Consider the following 17,870-nt stretch of genomic DNA (forward strand, 5'->3'; position numbering starts at 1 on the left):
ATTTATTAGGCAAACCACTACAAATGTTTTTAACGCCTTTAAATATAAGTATTTTAATAGTAAATTTTTGCCACACGCTTCGCGTGCAAATAAGGTTAGCTTTTATTATATGTTTAAATAAGTTCGAACCCACGTGGTTCAATTCCTAGATCCGCCACTGCATATAAATATCCAATGATAATACTAAAAAGTGCAATATAATTATATAACACCATTTCTTAACTTTACAGCAAAAAAAACTATAATACCCATGTTGGAGTACCTCGTTCGATTGCAACCGCCAAGAGGCCGCGGGAAGTTTACCAGAATTTAGGTGAAGTAAGTCCCTCCCAAAAAATATTTAATTTAGAAAAAGTCAGCGAAAGTCAATGGAGTATTACGAAGGCCCTCTTCTTTCTAGCATGAAACAGTTGAACTGAACTGAATAGTGATATGTAAGAATGAGAGTATTGTTTAGAGCTGATCTGAATTGAACTAAACTAACCTGAATTGAAAATAAGTCGTAATTTGAACTGAAAATAAGTTGGGAAGAACCAGCCCTAATGCAAAAATACTGCTCCTCGAGGGTGTAGGACTAGTATCACTGTGTCACCATCATAGACTCGATCAATTTTCATGTCTTAATCTCAACTTCTGTTTTACTACTTCAACTGTAACAATTCAGAGTTACTAAGTATCATAAAAACAACTTTTCTTTCGTTAATTTGGCAATTTCATCTTCTTCAAAAGTTCAAGATTTTTCTTCTGATTTTTAACCCTTGATTCGTTTGCATTGTATCTGAGAAACCCTGAAAATTTTCTAGTGAAAAACAGAGTTATGGAGAACAAGATATATGTAGCAGTTGGAAAAGATGTTGAAGAAAGAGAATTTATTCTAAATTGGGCTTTAAACATTTCAGAAGGGGAGACCATTTGTGTAATTCATGTTCATATTCCTTCTGAAATCAATTCTATGCCATATAATTATAGTAAATCTCTTCAATTTTACCTTTGCTGATTTTTGTATCTTGATTCTTTGTTTAAATTTATACATGTTTTTTTTTCCTTTTTGCTGTTGATATTCTATGTTGCAATTAGCCAATTACCCAATTACCCAATTTGATGCTGTATCATGTTTGATTGTTTTTGCATGCAAGTTGGTATAACAAATTCTAAATCGTATTGATTTAGCATAAAAAATGGTTGTCTATGAAAAAATATTTTCGTTGGAAATGCAAATGAATATTAGTTTTCCTTTGTTTGGTTTGATGGAAATCTATTAAGCTAAGAAGGGAAAAATGGAGATGTTGGGAATGAGAGAGCGGAGGAAAATGTTTACAAAGGGATGGAAAACGCATTTGCACCTTAGGGTCCATTCGTTATTAATGTGATTTCCGCTTTTTGGTTTTTTGATTTTCAAAGTCATATGATATATGTCCTATAATGAATAAAAAATTAGTCAAATTTATTGGGAACATTATGATTTTGAAAACTGACAACTGAAAACCACTTTTTCTAGTTTCCAGTTTTTGGTTTTTAGTTTTCAAAAAAACTTAAAATAAAAAACGATAACGAACGGACCCTTAGTTTTCAAATTAAATCTCTTGTCCAACCAAACAACAAAAAATGGGGAAAATCATTTTCCTCCAAAACAAGCGTAATCTAAGTCTTGTTTTGATGTTCTTTACTGGTTTAACTGCAGATGGTTCTGAAGCATCTCAGGAATGTGAAAGAAAAGAGGTGGACAACATGCTAGATGACTGTCTTCGAATCTGTGCCCTTAAACAGGCATGATTTCTTGCATTGCTATTTATACTAAGTAGAAATATTTTGATAATTGAGTTTTCCTAATGACTCAATTTGCTAGTTTTTCTTTGGTATAGCTCTTGTGAAATGTAATTTTTATGTGCTCCTTATGTTAGGTTCCTTCTGAAAAATTATATATAGAGAAAGAGTCTATTACTGATGGAATTTTGGAACTCGTATCTCGATTGAGGATAACAAAACTGGTGATGGGTGCAGGAGCTAGCAATAAATATTCGAGGTATACCATTTGAGTATCTCATATAATTAAAGGTTTAACTTATGATTTTAGTGACCTTGTTCTATGCAATATGCTGGAAAATCTAGTCTGATGAACCTTTGACACCAATGAAAGTAAACTTATTGTTTGTGCCTTTATATGGCAGGAGAATCACAAAACCCTTATCAAACAAGGCCAATTATGTGCTCCAACATGCTCCTGATTTTTGTCACATATGGTCTGTACGCAAGGATCCTCTACTCACTACAAGGTGTTTATGCCTTCGCAATTGTTTCCTTTTAGAAGGAAATAATTTACCCTCTCTTATACTTTGTAGGTTTTCCTTTTACAGATAATCTGCCTTTTGAAAATACATCACGAATGGTCTTATAATGGCATGTATATGGACCTCTGTATGTCTCAATAAGATTCATACTAGGATGTTGTTATGTTACTCGGACCCTTTATTTTTCCTCTCATGTCAGTTGCTAAACTCTCCAACATGGATATGCAAACACTAGGAAACTTTATTTTGGGCCAAAATCGTGGAACTTTTTCACAAGATAGCAGCTTAGTTGGAAACTTAGACATGCACTAATTTATGACACGAGTCCTTGAGTCTGAGTAACATAGGTTGTACGACATGTACCTGCTGTAATGGGCCACAATGGCATCTTTATGAATAATTAGCTTATTGAATTAGTTTTAGTGGCTAGTACAGTGGTGGTAACCTGAGTTCTCTAACACTAACAAGCACCATCTGAGTGCAGGGAAGTTGTGAAGCAGCCAAGTCCAAATGTTGAAGGGCTACCATTACATGTTTCTGAGGATGATGAATCTGATGCAGGTATACTTAGTGGGGAATTAGATAGATTCAGCCGTTCAGATTTTGGTGGCTATGGAGGAAGTTCTGATGGATTTGAATCATCTGATCAGTCACCAAGAGTTAATTTTTTTCAGTCCTCAACCCACTCTACACAAGCTGAATCAGCTTTTAGTTCACCTCAATTATCATTTGCAAGAGATGAAGTCAGCGAATCTGGTCTGGAGTTGTTGGCTCTGCCTCAGACAAAGAACTTACATAAGGTTTTAACACGCAGTCCCGACTGATGTTAAGATTTAGATTCATTAATTATCTTGCTGAGAAAATATACAGGCTGTTTGGCTACTATTGCCACTTGAACAAATTTGCAAGTTCATGACACTGGTACTTGGTTCAGGAGGAAAGCAATTTGATTAATGATCTGTATGATCAACTTGAACAAGCCATAACAGAGGCAGAAAATTCAAAGCAAGAAGCGTTTGATGAATCAATTAGGCGTCGAAAAGCTGAGAAAGAGGTTCTGGAAATATCTTGCAAGGTAAGGGGTTTAAAAAAAAATTCCCACCAATATTCTATTTATACTTGACTGATATTCTTCATCTTCTTTTTTCTTTTTCCTGTTATAATAGACCTTACATTTCTATTCTATATGATAAAATAATGAGTCTTCATGTTCTTGAGGGGTGTCCTATGTTAACCCGATTCTTCTCACTTTGAGTACCCATATAGGGTTCTGGACACTCAGACATGGGTTTAAAGCATGGGACTCTTCGACGCTTCATTTTAGGCTAATAAAATCATGAACTTTTCGTACAAGTTCCCAGTTTTGAGTAACATAAGATTGGACTGCCAAATTTTTTTCAGGAATCCTTCTTAAAGTTATTGATTGGAATTTATCATTGAGAGTGACTCCAATTATGTTTATGAAGAAGAGGCGTTTAAAGCAGTTTGTGGATTATATTATGTTGATATTACTGTTTATCTTCATCACTTAAACTTGTACAAGCTTTATGATTCACTTTAAGTCTTTTTTCCTTAAATGGCTAAGTTAGGGCCTTTTACTTTCCATATCCATATCTCTTTCATTATTTTTGTTGATGGGGATTAAGGTAAAAGCTACCCAGAGATTGTATTTTGAGGAATTGAGACAAAAGGAAGAGACAGAGGAAGAGCTGTCTGAGAGGAATAAGGAACTTGAAGTCACAAAGGACCTGCTGGAAAAGGTCTCACGGGAACTCCATCAGGCATTGGATCAGAAGTCTTCTCTGGAAAGCAAATTTAAAAATCTCTCTCTCTCGGAAACGGAGATGTTAGAGAAACTATTGTCTGCAGTGGACTTGTTACAGTTGTACAAGAATCGCCGTGATGAATTGCAAGTAGAAAGGGATCATGCTTTTCAAGAAGCTGAAGAGTTAAGAAAAGAACTTGTTGGGAAACCATCAAGCTCTCATGCACCCATGTTCTTCTCTGAATTCTCCTTCTCAGATCTAGAGAAAGCTACTAACTACTACGACCCTTCGTTAAAAATTGGGGAAGGTGGGTATGGAAGCACATACAAAGGCTTCCTCCATCACACAGAAGTGGCAATAAAGATATTCAAGCCTAACACCAGTCATAGTGCTCAAGAGTTTGAACAAGAGGTATATTTTTAACTTCTTTTTTTTTGCTGTTTCTATTGGAAGATTTTGACATGTCTCTGTTGACTGCTATACCATTTTTTCAGTGTTTGAGACCGAGGCTTTTGGTAAATTCATTACTGTTAATTCTATCTATCCTAGAGGATTCTTCCTGTCCCATATATTGTTGTTTGATATTCATTTCAGTTGCGATGTTATGTAAGCATTTCTTTGTTAATTCTATCTTGCCTGTATTATCCTTTCCTCATAGGTGGATGTTTTAAGCAAGCTGAGGCATCCAAACCTAGTAACTCCGATTGGTGTCTGTCGTGAATCTTGGGCTCTTGTATATGAGTATTTTCCCAAAGGAAGCCTTGAGGACCGACTCATCTGCAAAGATAACACTCCTCCACTACCATGGCAAATAAGAATCCAAATAGCCACGCAATTATGCTCCGTCCTCATTTTCCTTCATTCGAGCCAACCTAGCAGCATAATCCATGGGGATCTAAATCCTGCAAATATACTTCTAGATGACAATTTGGTGTGCAAACTCTATGATTTTGGTAAAAGTTGTGTAATCTCAGATGACAGAGTCTCAATGGAACAAACAACTAGATTCATAACCTCTGAACTACGGGGCACTTTCACATACATAGACCCAGAGTTTCTTGCAACTGGAGAACTTACACCAAAGTCAGACATCTATTCATTTGGGATTATATTGTTGCACTTATTGACTAGTAAACCAGCCTTTGGAATAGCAAAGGAAGTGGAATATGCTCTGGACAGTGATGATTTCAGTGCGACATTGGACCCATCAGCTGGGGACTGGCCTTTTCTCCTGGCTGAGCAGTTGGCCCGCATGGCTTTGAGGTGCTGTGACATGAACCCAAGGAATCGCCCTGACCTTGGATCAGATATATGGAGGGTTCTTGAACCCATGAAAGCTTCATCTCAACCGTTATCTACACTTCTGCTGGCTTCTGAGAACCAGGCACCACACTATTTCTTATGTCCCATCTTCCAGGCTAGTTAGCAGCTTAACTTTGAGGAGTGACCACATTTTTCTTAAGTTGATTTTCTCTTGGGTTTCACTTATCAATTGAATAATCGGAAACTCACTTGCAGGAAATGATGGAGGATCCACAAATTGCTTCAGATGGCTTTACATATGAAGCAGAGGCTATCAGAGGCTGGCTAGATAGTGGCCGTCAAACTTCACCTATGACTAATGTGAAACTTGCAAACAACGACCTTATTCCTAACCGGGCTCTTCGCTCTGCAATTCAAGAATGGCTACAGTGTAGGAATTTATAAGTACTATAAAGCGGAATTTCATGAATCAAATTCATAGGCACTTAAATCAGGATCACATGCATATATAATTAAGGATCACATACAAGTTTAGAAATAACCTTTGTAGCGTGATTTCCACAAAGCTTGAAGAACCCGGATGGAGAATCTCAGATGTGATTCCTCTACTTAGTCCACCAACCCAGATCAACACTCCACCAATGCTAGTTGGAAAGGAAGAAAACTTCTTTCTTGTTTTTGGAGTTTAAACGTGACTTTGATGAAGAGAGAGAATAGGAGAGAGAAAATAATAAGAGAATAAACTACTATTTTTTTTCTGCCTAACCCAAATATAAAAGTATTTAGGTCAGATTTCTTCCCTTTTCCTATCTCTTGGCCGGCCACCCTAGGGCCCTCTTGGGCTCTAGGTTTCTTTTGTTGATCCAAGTTTAATGTGTGACCTTGTAGGATCCGTTACATTGGGCTTCGGGTTTATTTATTTACTAATCCGAAGTTCTAAGCTTTCTCTAGCAAGACGTATAGACGACCCAATATAACGAACTTATTATCTCTATAATACGATCCATTATATATTAGTAATTGCATTTAAGTCGAGGACATAAATCCTTCAATCTCCCACTTGTCCGAGACGAGTGTGCAATGTTTTTATTCCTCAAGTCTCTTAATGTCTTAATTTGATAGTATGATCATATTTCTATATCATCCATACTAGCTTTCAAATTATTCCTTGAAATCCGAGTTCAAATTGTCAACAAATGATCATCGAATGATCCATTTGAGCACGGCCATGCATTTTCAATTTTTCACTCTTCAAGGGGCCAAGACACCTATCCTATCTCATATAGGAGGACTTTTCCAATCTTGTAGTAACCAATACTCCCACTCAACTTTTAGCACAACCTGAATGCTGCCTTTATAGTCCCCTTTTACGGCATGACGTTTGACAGTATCAAAGCTATACTAATCATTGGGCTAAGTAATGTTCTACTCATGTCTCAGGAATCTACTAATATAATTTCGAAGTTATAAAACTTCTAAGTAGGTCAAGTTCGACTATGTATCAACTATACATGTCCATATGATTGATTAAACATCTCTATGTTTCCATAGCCCATGAAACGGCGCTATCAATCAATCTTATATGCTAATCCCTTTAATAAGTCATTTATGTCCAGTTTAATGACTTAGATTAGGAACTTTAATATTCTATGAATTCTGTTCACTTATGGTGTTTCATTCATCAAATCACATATTTGACAAAACCATAGAATTCAAGATATATTTTGGACATTTTATTTAATACCAAACCAAAATTAAATAAGACAAAATTTATTATCATAAACATAAATAGCAAAACCATGTCTTTACATTGAATAAGTTTCTCTAAACCTAGTACAATCTAAAGCCACTCTAACATTTGCTTCAAGCCTATAGCCCTAGCGTGACACTCATGCTTGGGTTGAGGTAGGTTTAGTTACGGATCAGCCACGTTCTCATCCGTATGAACTTTGCAGATTCTGACATCCTTCCTGTCAACTATCTCTCGAATGAGGTGATACTTCCTCATCACATGCTTGGACTTGTTATGTGACCTTGGCTCTTTTGCTTGCGCAATAGCACCATTGTTGTCACAAAACAACTCAATTCCTTCCAGAACACTAGGTACGATATCCAGCTCTGTCAAGAATTCTTTATCCAAACTGCTTCCTTAGCTGCTTCAACTGCTGCTAAATATTCTGATTCTGTCGTAGAGTCTGCTACAGTGCTTTGCTTTGAGCTCTTCCAGCTCACTGCTCCTCCATTCAGACGAAAGACATACCCTGACTGAGAGCGGTAGTCATCTCTGTCGGTTTGGAAGCTTGCATCCGTGTAACCTTCAACAACCAACTCACTTTGTCCCCCATATACTAAGAACATGCCTTTAGTCCTCCTTAAGTACTTAAGGATGCTCTTAGCTGCAGTCCAGTGTGCTTCTCCTGGATTTGCTTGGAACCTGCTACACATGCTCAAGGCATATGCAACATCAGGTCGAGTACTTATCATGGCATACATAATAGACCCTATAGCCGAAGCATAAGGAATGCTACTCATTCGCTTTAACTCATCAGGCTCAGTCGGGCACTGACTCTTGCTAAGCGATATGCCATGTGACATGGGAACGAAACCTCTCTTCGAGTTTTCCATGTTGAACCTTGTAAGAACCTTATCAATATAAGTTTCTTGATCAGCCCAATCATCCTTCGAGACCTATCTCTATGGATTTTATTTCCCAGTATGTACTCAGCTTCTCCAAGGTCCTTCATAGAGAAACAACTTTTTAACCATTCCTTGACTGACTCAAGCATTGGTATGTCGTTTCCCATGATTAGTATGTCATCTACATACAGAACCAAGAAGACTAAGCTGCTCCCACTAAACTTCTTGTAAACACAAGACTCTTCTTCGCTTTTGATGAAACCAAATTGTTTGATTGCCTCATCAAACCGAAGATTCCAGCTCCGAGATGCCTGCTTCAATCCATAAATGGATCTCTGAAGCTTGCAAACCCTTTTAGGATTTTCTGGATCTTCAAAACCTTCAGGTTGTGTCATGTACACATCCTCATTCAAGAACCCATTCAAGAATGCGGTTTTGACATCCATCTGCCAAATTTCGTAATCGAAAAATGCAGCAATCGCTAAAAGTATCCGAATTGATTTAAGCATTGCTACTGGAGAAAAGGTCTCATCATAGTCTATACCATGAACTTGTCTGAATCCTTTTGCAACCAGTCTTGCTTTGTAGACATAGACATTTCCATCTTTGTCTGTTTTCAATTTGAACACCCACTTGCATCCAATAGGGTTAACCCCACAGGCAAGTCAACCAGTGTCCAAACTTTATTCTCAGACATGGAGTCTAACTCGGATTTCATGGCCTCAAGCCATTTCTCAGAGTCTGGGCTCGTCAAAGCTTGTTTGTAGGTAGTAGGTTCTGAATTTTCCAAAATCATAATTTCAGAATTTTCAGTCATTAGGAAATCAACCAACCTTTTGTTTGGAATCCTTGGTCTACTGACCTACGCGGGGTCTGAGCATCAAGAGAAACGTTCTCTTCAACAGTTTGAAGATTTTCGCTTGATTCAACTTCGAATGGGACGGTAGGAGGTTCAGCGTTGAATACGTTATCTCCTCAACATGACTTTCGTCTTGTTGGGCCGTCTCTGACATGGTGTGAGCCACGTCCAGTTGTTGCTCATCTCGAATTTCTTCGAGTGTTATTTTACTCCCACTTGTCTTTCTAGAAACAAATTCCTTTTCAAGAAAGACACCATCACGAGCAACAAACACTTTGTTCTCTTGACGGTTATAGAAGTAATAACCCCTTGTCTCTTTTGGATATCCCACAAAGAGACATTTATCTGACTTGGGTGCGAGTTTGTCTGATAGTAACCGCTTTACATAGACCTCGCATCCCCAGATTTTAAGAAAAGACAAGTTTGGAGGTTTTCCATTCCATAACTCATATGGAGTCTTTTCTACAGCCTTTGACGGGCTCCTATTTAGTGTGTGTGCAGCAGTTTCGAGAGCGTATCCCCAAAAAGAAATCGGTAGATCAGCAAGACTCATCATAGATCGAACCATATCTAGTAATGTTCGATTCCTCCTTTCAGATACACCATTTAACTGTGGTGTTCCTGGTGGAGTTAATTGTGAAAGAATTCCACAATCCTTTAGATGATCATCAAACTCTTGGCTCAAATATTCACCACCACGATCGGATCGTAGTGCTTTTATTGTCTTACCAAGTTGATTCTGTACTTCATTTTGGAACTCTTTGAATCTATCAAAAGATTCCGACTTATGTTTCATTAAGTAATATAGCCATATCTACTCAAATCATCAGTGAAGGTGATGAAGTAATTAAACCCTCCCCTTGCCTTTGTGCTCATAGGACCACATACATCTGTATGTATGAGTCCTAAAAGATCGCTGGCCCTTTCACCTTTTCCAGTAAATGGTGATTTTGTCATCTTACCCATTAAGCATGATTCACATACATCAAATGATTCGAAATCAAATGATGGAATTATACCGTCCTTTTGTAACTTGTGAATGCGCTTTTGGTTTATATGACCCATTCGGCAATGCCAAATATAGGTTAGGTTAGAATCATTTGATTTTTTTCTTGCTATCTATGTTATAGACTTGTAATGATTTATCAAGCACATATAAACCATTTATCAAATTAGCTCTGGCATAGAACATATTATTGTAAGAAATGGAACAACATTTGTTCTTTATTTCAAAGCAAAAACCTTCAGAATCCAAAACTGAAACCGAAATTATGTTCTTAGTTATTGTAGGAACGAAATAACAATTATTTAATTCTAAAATAAGCCCAGATGGCAAGTGTAGACTATAGCTCCCGACGGCAAGTGCAGCAACTCGTGCTCCATTTCCAACGCGTAGCTCTACCTCGCCTTTTGCCACTTCCTACTTCTTTTTAGTCCCTGCACATCATTAACTATGTGAGAACCACAACCGGTATCAAATACCCATAAAGAAGTAGAAGTCAAATTGATTTCTATAACATATATACCTGAAGTAGAAGCCCCAGACTTCTTTATTTCCTCCAAGTATATCGGGCAGTTCCTCTTCCAGTGTCCAATCTTGTGACAGTGGAAGCACTTGCTTTCCGCAGCAACCTTGGGCTTGGCGGTTGGCTTAGGTTTTTCAGCGACAGTGGCAACTTGCTTGCCTTTGTCCTTCTTTCCTGCCCATTTCTTTTTGAAACCCTTTCCCTTTTGAACCAACAGAACCTCTTTCTTTGGTTCAACCTTAGGGATGTTCCTTTCAGCATTGACCAACAATCCATGCAGCTCTTGCAAAGTCTTTTCAGACTCATTCATATTGTAGGTCATTCTGAACTGATTAAAACTTCAGGTAGTGAGTGGAGAATATGTCAGTAGCCAACTCGAGCCTATAAGGAACCCAAGTCTTTCCATGTTTTCGAAAAGACCCATCATTTCGAACACATGGGGGCCAACAGCTTGACCCGGCTTCAAGTGACATTCAAGGATCTCCCTGTTAGTCTCATACCGCTCAACTCGGGCCTGAGTTTTAAACATGGCCCGCAGCTCTTGCATGATCGTGTAGGCATCCTTGGTTTCGAACCTCTTTTGGAGGTTCGGCTCCATGGCTGCTACCATCAAACAAGTGATTGGTATAGACTTATCACTAGCCTGTTTTGCACGACGTTTTTCAGCGTCAGTTGATTCATCAGTTATTACAGGAAGCGGGGTATCTAAGACGTCCTCTCGACCCTCAAACCTAGAACGAGTCTTAAGGTCCTTTCCCAATTAAGGAAATTTTCACCATTCAGTCTGTCCTTTTCCAGAAAAGGACGAATGTTGAAACCGGAGTTGTTGTTGTTGTTATTAGACATGATATCTACAGACAGAAAAATAAGGCAAAGTTCAATTTTATGTTTATAAAGCAACCTAAAACATGTAATAAATTCTAGGTTGACCACCTATTCAAAATTAAAGTCCCCTATGAATAAGTGTTTTACAAGATCCTATCAACATGTAACACTAAGCAGACGGAGGCCTTATCATAACGTTACATTATCAAGGTAAGTAAACTCTTTTACTAATTATAACATTTATAACTCTTGTTTAGATGGATAAACATCGCATGTTTAACTATCTCTTGCTTCAAAATTCAAAACGCTTTTGATAATTTTGTTAAGGACAACCAAACTAAGTTGTAAAATTCGCAATTTTACCTTATATCCCAAAATTAATGATAACACCCTGCGGAGGCATGACCTATTACTATTAATTAAGGGTTTTATAAGTACTTTATGTTTGGAAAAGCAAACCTTAATATTTACGGGGCCTAAGTTTATTATGTTGTTATGAATTAGTGAACTCTAGCGCATCAACAACCAACATACAATAAACTTATAAGCATTTTAAAGAATAATAAAATGCGAAAAAAAAATGATCTAGTATGGCCCCTAATCCTAAGAACTAAGCATCAAAGGCTCCTTCTTGGACTCTTCATGGATCTCCATCCACTTTTCCATGGGCCTTCTCTTGATGGACTCTTCTTTGGATTACATAAGTATCAAAAATAATTTACATAATAACTAAATTAAATAAATTACAAAAATACTTAACGATACGCAGATCGTATTTAAAATTACAAGAATACATCACGATACGCAGATCGTATTTTCTATCTTAATTTGGGCCATACTAGTCATAATAGCAAATATATCATATATAAAAGCCACATAATAATATCACATATTATACTTGCCAATCAATTAAAATATCAAATATTCTTAATTAAAGCAAGAAGATAAAATTTTAAGTAATATCTAATCACCTAAAGATTCTATCCCTTAAAACTAGCCTAATTAATTTTAATTAGATTAAAAAATCAGATTATGGATTGAAATTTATGACCAAGTCAATAATTAACATAATTGAAATTTACTTATCTTTCTCAAAATCTGTTTTCAAAATAAAACTTCCAAAAGATAAAATAAAATAAAAAAATGGCTGCTGCCCAGTCTTTTAGTCACGTTGCTTTTATCAAAAAAAATTTTTTTTTTTTTATTTGAAAAACCGTGAAACGCAGCACAAGACTGCTTTCACGCAAGTTTCACCGCCAAAAGTTCCGGCAACCATTGCAGGCCACTCCTGTCGACGACTTCACCGACAACTCGCCGGTTTTTGAGACCGTGAGCCGACGCCGGCAGAAAGACCACCAGCGCCAGCCTATCAACTACCGAAATCGCGGCTAACACATGCTCGCACGTCAAACGTGCGTCGCCTGCCGCCACGTCCTCCCTCGCTGACGCGACTACTCGCCGGCGTCTGCGACTCCCTCCCCGACTTCACGCCGGCAGACCATCGACCACGGAGCAGCCACCTTGGCTGTTCCTTTCTTTCTTCCTTCAAATTTTTCTCCTTTTTTTTTTTTTTTTTTTTTAATATTGAAGGAAAGTAAAATTACAACTTATTGTAAAATTAACTTCGTGATCTTGATCAAATTAAACATAACTCTTTATGCTTAATACAAAAAATTAAATTTTAAAATCTCTATTTTAATTAATTTTCAGATTTATTCATATAATTAATCACTAATTCATACAAAACACCTTTTATATGAATTCATCTTCATACATAAACTATTTTAACATGAAAATTATAATTAATACATGAATTTATTTTCGAAATTTAGAGATCTAAAATCAGAATTTTATAAATTTCGAAAATTAGGGTTTATAGGTGGAAAAACGGCTATTAAATATGAGAAAGAAAGTAATTAAAACTCTTTTTAACAAATTTCAATTAATTATTCAATCCATAATTTAATTCCTCCCCTTAATCAAATTAAAAATAATCATACATAAACTAAACTTTATGACCAAAACTCTATGCAAGAGGCTAAAACTGATACCACTGTAGGAATTATAAGTACTATAAAGCGGAATTTCATGAATCAAATTCATAAGCACTTAAATCAGGATCACATGCATATATAATTAAGGATCACATACAAGTTTAGAAATAACCTTTGTAGCGTGATTTCCACAAAGCTTGAAGAACCCGGATTGAGAATCTCAGATGTGATTCCTCTACTTAGTCCACCAACCCAGATCAACACTCCACCAATGCTAGTTGGAAAGGAAGAAAACTTCTTCTTGTTTTTGGAGTTTAAACGTGACTTTGATGAAGAGAGAGAATAGGAGAGAGAAAATAATAAGAGAATAAACTACATTTTTTTTTCTGCCTAACCCAAATATATAAAAGTATTTAGGTCAGATTTCTCTCCCTTTTCCTATCTTTGGCCGGCCACCCTAGGGCCCTCTTGGGCTCTAGGTTTCTTTTGTTGATCCAAGTTTAATGTGTGACCTTGTAGGATCCGTTACATTGGGCTTCGGGTTTATTTATTTACTAATCCGAAGTTCTATAACTTTCTCTAGCAAGACGTATAGACGACCCAATATAACGAACTTATTATCTCTATAATACGATCCATTATATATTAGTAATTGCATTTAAGTCGAGGACATAAATCCTTCATACAGTATCAACGCAAGGTATAGATTTTTTCAGTTGGTACATGTACAAAAAGATAACTTCACATTATCTACTCTTTCAGGTTTGCATACTTTGTAAAGTATTGTGGGATATTAGTATTTTACCTAGGACCTGCAATCGAATCACTATGTCATCGCTCCTTGTAGCATTCACGTGTCTACAATCATTGTATAGGAATTAATGGCTTAATCTAATCTACCTTACATTGGGATGTATATACCAAGAAATTCTAGTCAGTTACTACTTCATCTGCAATAGAGATTGAATATGCTGGCAAGTGGCAAGCCCCTCTGCTAGTTTTAATTGATTGACTTCATGATCCTGGTTCTTCCTGGATATATATGTGTGTATGAAAACATATCTCCTTATTCATTTATATTTATAACACAGAATGGTTGAATTATGAAGTACATGGTAGCTTGGTAGGTGATCTTTCTCGTCCACTTCGTTCTTTTGATGTGTCTGATGGATGAAACCATAACAAATGCACTCAAAAGCTTATTGCCACCAAGTACCTACATGAAAAGACGCCGAGCAAATTTTAAAAAAAAAAAAAATTGGTAAGAAGAGTTCCTCTGGACTGCCCTGGCAATCTGGCATAGGACCCCATCCAGAGGCGTATTACAAGCCTTGACTACAAGAAGTATACTGCAACTAAGGACAATCAAAATGTATATATAATACAAGATTTCACCATAATGTTATTCATGAGAAGAGGTTGCAGGGGTTGTTTGAATTAGGTGCACTTCAGGTTGATTTGGTTTGGGTTATTTTTCGTTATTGAATCATTCAAATCCAGATTTGATCTGTACAAGTTGGTTTTATTGAGTCATTAAAATTCAGATTAAATACTATTGTGATGCATATATTGAGCAGAGCTTTGTCTAATTCCTTTTCTTGAGGAATATAAAATTGCTCGTATCATGACCATCCTTTAACTTCTTTTTTTTTATATGGTATCATCTTTCTTCTATCATTTGTTATGCAATATTTATAGTTTGTATACAACATTTGACATTTATGATTTATTACATGAAACTATTATTTCTGAAAAACAACATAATTTTTTTTAATTTTTTTTTTTGAAAATAAACCTATTTCATTTATTTACGAACATGCCATCATTTTTTTTTACAAAAATGTCTTTAGAGAAAAGTTATTTGTTTTTACCTTAAATCTTAGGAAAAATAATTCTAATAATCCAATCTTTGAACCGTTCACTCAAATTAATTTCACTTTTTGATTATTTTTTTAATAATCTAACATTTGACACTAATATGTTTTTAATGTACATTAGTATTCCTCTCTATTAGAATATCATGTATTGATAAGGATGTCAAGTCACATTGATTTTGTTCGCAGTTCGACAACAAAATGAATAATTTAATAAAAAAGAGTGTTGTACTTCATTCGTTCTTTTTCTATTGCAAAAATTGAGTTTTCGCACATGTCAATGCACAACTTTTACTATTAATATCTTTAATTACGTTTTAGTAAAAATAATACAAATCTTATATTTTAAAAGTAAATATCGAGAAGAAACTAACAAAATCCTACATGATTATATTCTTCCTTATGTAAAAGCCACAATAGATATTTAGAGGGTGGAGAGTGAATAGTCTAAAATTCCTGCAAAAAGAACAAACAGAAAAAGTAATAATTTAAGTTGCAGAAGTATAGATTGAGCATTTGAACACGAATTTACTTAATTAATTAGCTTTGATGGGCAACACCGGAGCTTTGCTCCAACTACATCCGAGTCCGACCTGGATCGCACACGTAATTTAGTTAAATGAATATTAAGTTGTTTACTTAATTACTTAAGCTTGAATTAGCATATTGTCACCGCGAAATTACAAGTGTTACAACTTACAAGAATTATGAAACGATGACCTACAAAATATGGGCAATAACGGCATAACAGCCATACATCATTCCAAGGTAATTAACAGATTTCCTTCCGTCCCTACATGCATGTAACTGTGTAAGCTCTCAACTGCACACTGAAATTCTATACAATTCTCAATTCTCAAATGGTGGTTTACCGAAGTCCCTCTCAATCGAGATTATCTCCCGCGTCTTCCATGAAACCTCACTTGCGATCTTCGCCGAGAGTTAGTTTCTCTCTCTTCCGTAACTTTGTTGCGGTCGTGCATTTTAATTGATAAAAACTCTCGTTAATTTTGCACCTTCCAATCTTATATAGTTCATCTAGGTTAATTTTATTATTATTTCGATGTTTTGCGGATTACGAATTGGTAATTGAGATTGATTGGAAATAATGCATTATATAACTTGTGTGTTCCCCTAAAATTATCATTATCTTTGTTAGTTTAGTATATTGAAATTGATGTTATCTTCAAGTTAGCTTAAGTTGATGGATTACTTCAGTTCTATGGTGCAGAAAGTTTATACTGTATTTTTGGATAGTTGAGTGAAAACATGATTAGGTTATTTTTAGCACTTTTTGGAGTAAGACATTTGAAGTGAAGTTGGTGAATACGCTGTTCCAAATTTATACATAAAACACTAAAAATGAATAATTTGGTTCAAGTGAAGAGGACTAGGGTTACCGACTTACGGTTACAGCAAATCAGCAATAATCATCTTCAACAAACTCCATGTTCATATATTGTTCCATGAGTTGGTTTTGATTAGGACACTTTTTTTTGTTGATTGGATTTGTTTACGTGCGTGTTTCGTGGCTTGTTTAGGTGAAACACGTTTGATGCAATGAATGACAGTTTTGACTGAATAAGATAGTTAATCTTCAATGAAACTTTTACATTTTACAGCTCCAATCCCTATTTTGCATGATGCATCATTGAATTTCTTTTTCCATTTTTACCTACGATCTTTAGCTGGGATGAATTATGATGGTGTTATTTAATATTAAGGTACTTGGACCGGGATATTATAAAATTCCTTGGACTTGTGTTACTTGGTCAAATAACTTGCTTATTTTCTCTTATGACTGTTCTTCCTGTTCTTATTTTATGTCATCTAGATGTTGACAGAATAGAGTTTTTGACTAAGGATATTTTATCATGCTTATCTTGATCTTAAGGAACTTTAGGGAGTATACGGGACACCAATGTTACTCAAACTCTTCATATTACCTCAAGTAGCCGTTTTGGTCCTCGACACCACGCCATGGATATAATACTCCGAGACTACATTTTGGGCCAAATATGTGAAAATTTTCATAAAATAGACCAGTTTGAATGTTTGAGACCAAAATATTAGCTTCATTTATTCATTCTTTTGTGTAATTTATGACTGTCCTACAGGATTCTGCCTGTCATTTTTTGTTGTTCCGTATCCATTCAGCTTATACTTCCTCCGTTCCATAATAAGTGAAACACTTCTCTCTTTTATGTGAGAGCTTTTTTAGAGAAGTGTTTCACTTGTTATGCAACGGAGGAAGTATATTTTTGAAGCATTAACTTGTTCCGTATCTCAGTTATCTTTTTTTTTTTCCAGGTGGATATTTTAAGCAAGATGCGGCATCCAAACCTAGTAACTCTAATTGGTGTCACCATGAATATTGGGCTCTCATTTATGAGTATTTGCCTTGAGGACCAATTATAGAGCACTCATCCACTAGCCAGGCAGCTATGCTCCGTCCTCGTCTTCCCCATTCAAGCCAACCTAGCACTGAGCAGCAATATTCATGGTAATTTACTTTAAAGCTGCAAATATACTACTAGATGACAAAGAAGAAAGAGGCAAAGTCACATTATATTGATAATATGGAGCATTTGCATATTACTTCCTGTATAGAGAGATGGAGTCGCTATCAATTGTTATGCATGTAAACTTGACCAATTCTTGAGTGACATAAAAAATAAAATAAGAGGCATAAATTCATTATAATAATATCAGCTTTATTACATTTTTTAATAGAATATCATTGATATTTAATAACCTAGTCCTGTTACTTTGGCAGCTTGATCCTCTTTGAATTTCATTTTAGTTACATAAACTAAAATTTTGTCTTCTATCTATATT

The 17,870-nt window shown here is 35.9% G+C and overlaps 1 protein-coding gene across 1 annotated transcript; it reads left to right on the forward strand.

Annotated features, from left to right (window-relative positions):
• The first annotated feature begins 579 nt into the window (after nucleotides 1-579).
• Nucleotides 580-17,786, forward strand: LOC104887358 (U-box domain-containing protein 33). The gene is made up of 11 exons (XM_048638360.2): nucleotides 580-968; nucleotides 1,682-1,767; nucleotides 1,902-2,023; nucleotides 2,169-2,273; nucleotides 2,773-3,088; nucleotides 3,223-3,363; nucleotides 3,935-4,465; nucleotides 4,713-5,471; nucleotides 5,573-5,741; nucleotides 13,842-13,858; nucleotides 17,343-17,786. Exons 1-11 carry the CDS (start codon nucleotides 818-820, stop codon nucleotides 17,448-17,450), a joined length of 2,505 nt encoding a protein of 834 aa, XP_048494317.1. The 5' UTR covers nucleotides 580-817; the 3' UTR covers nucleotides 17,451-17,786.
• The last annotated feature ends 84 nt before the right edge of the window (nucleotides 17,787-17,870 follow it).

This window comes from Beta vulgaris, chromosome 1, assembly GCF_026745355.1.
Source record: "Beta vulgaris subsp. vulgaris cultivar EL10 chromosome 1, EL10.2, whole genome shotgun sequence".
NCBI classification, from domain to species: Eukaryota; Viridiplantae; Streptophyta; class Magnoliopsida; order Caryophyllales; family Amaranthaceae; genus Beta; species Beta vulgaris.

Excerpts from the sequence above, each read along its gene's own strand:
- LOC104887358 (XM_048638360.2), top strand. The coding sequence starts at position 818 with ATGGAGAACAAGATATATGTAGCAGTTGGAAAAGATGTTGAAGAAAGA. Across the intron at positions 1,768-1,901 it reads GAATCTGTGCCCTTAAACAG|GTTCCTTCTGAAAAATTATA; the intron begins GCATGATTTCTT and ends TCCTTATGTTAG. Across the intron at positions 5,472-5,572 it reads TCTTATGTCCCATCTTCCAG|GAAATGATGGAGGATCCACA; the intron begins GCTAGTTAGCAG and ends ACTCACTTGCAG.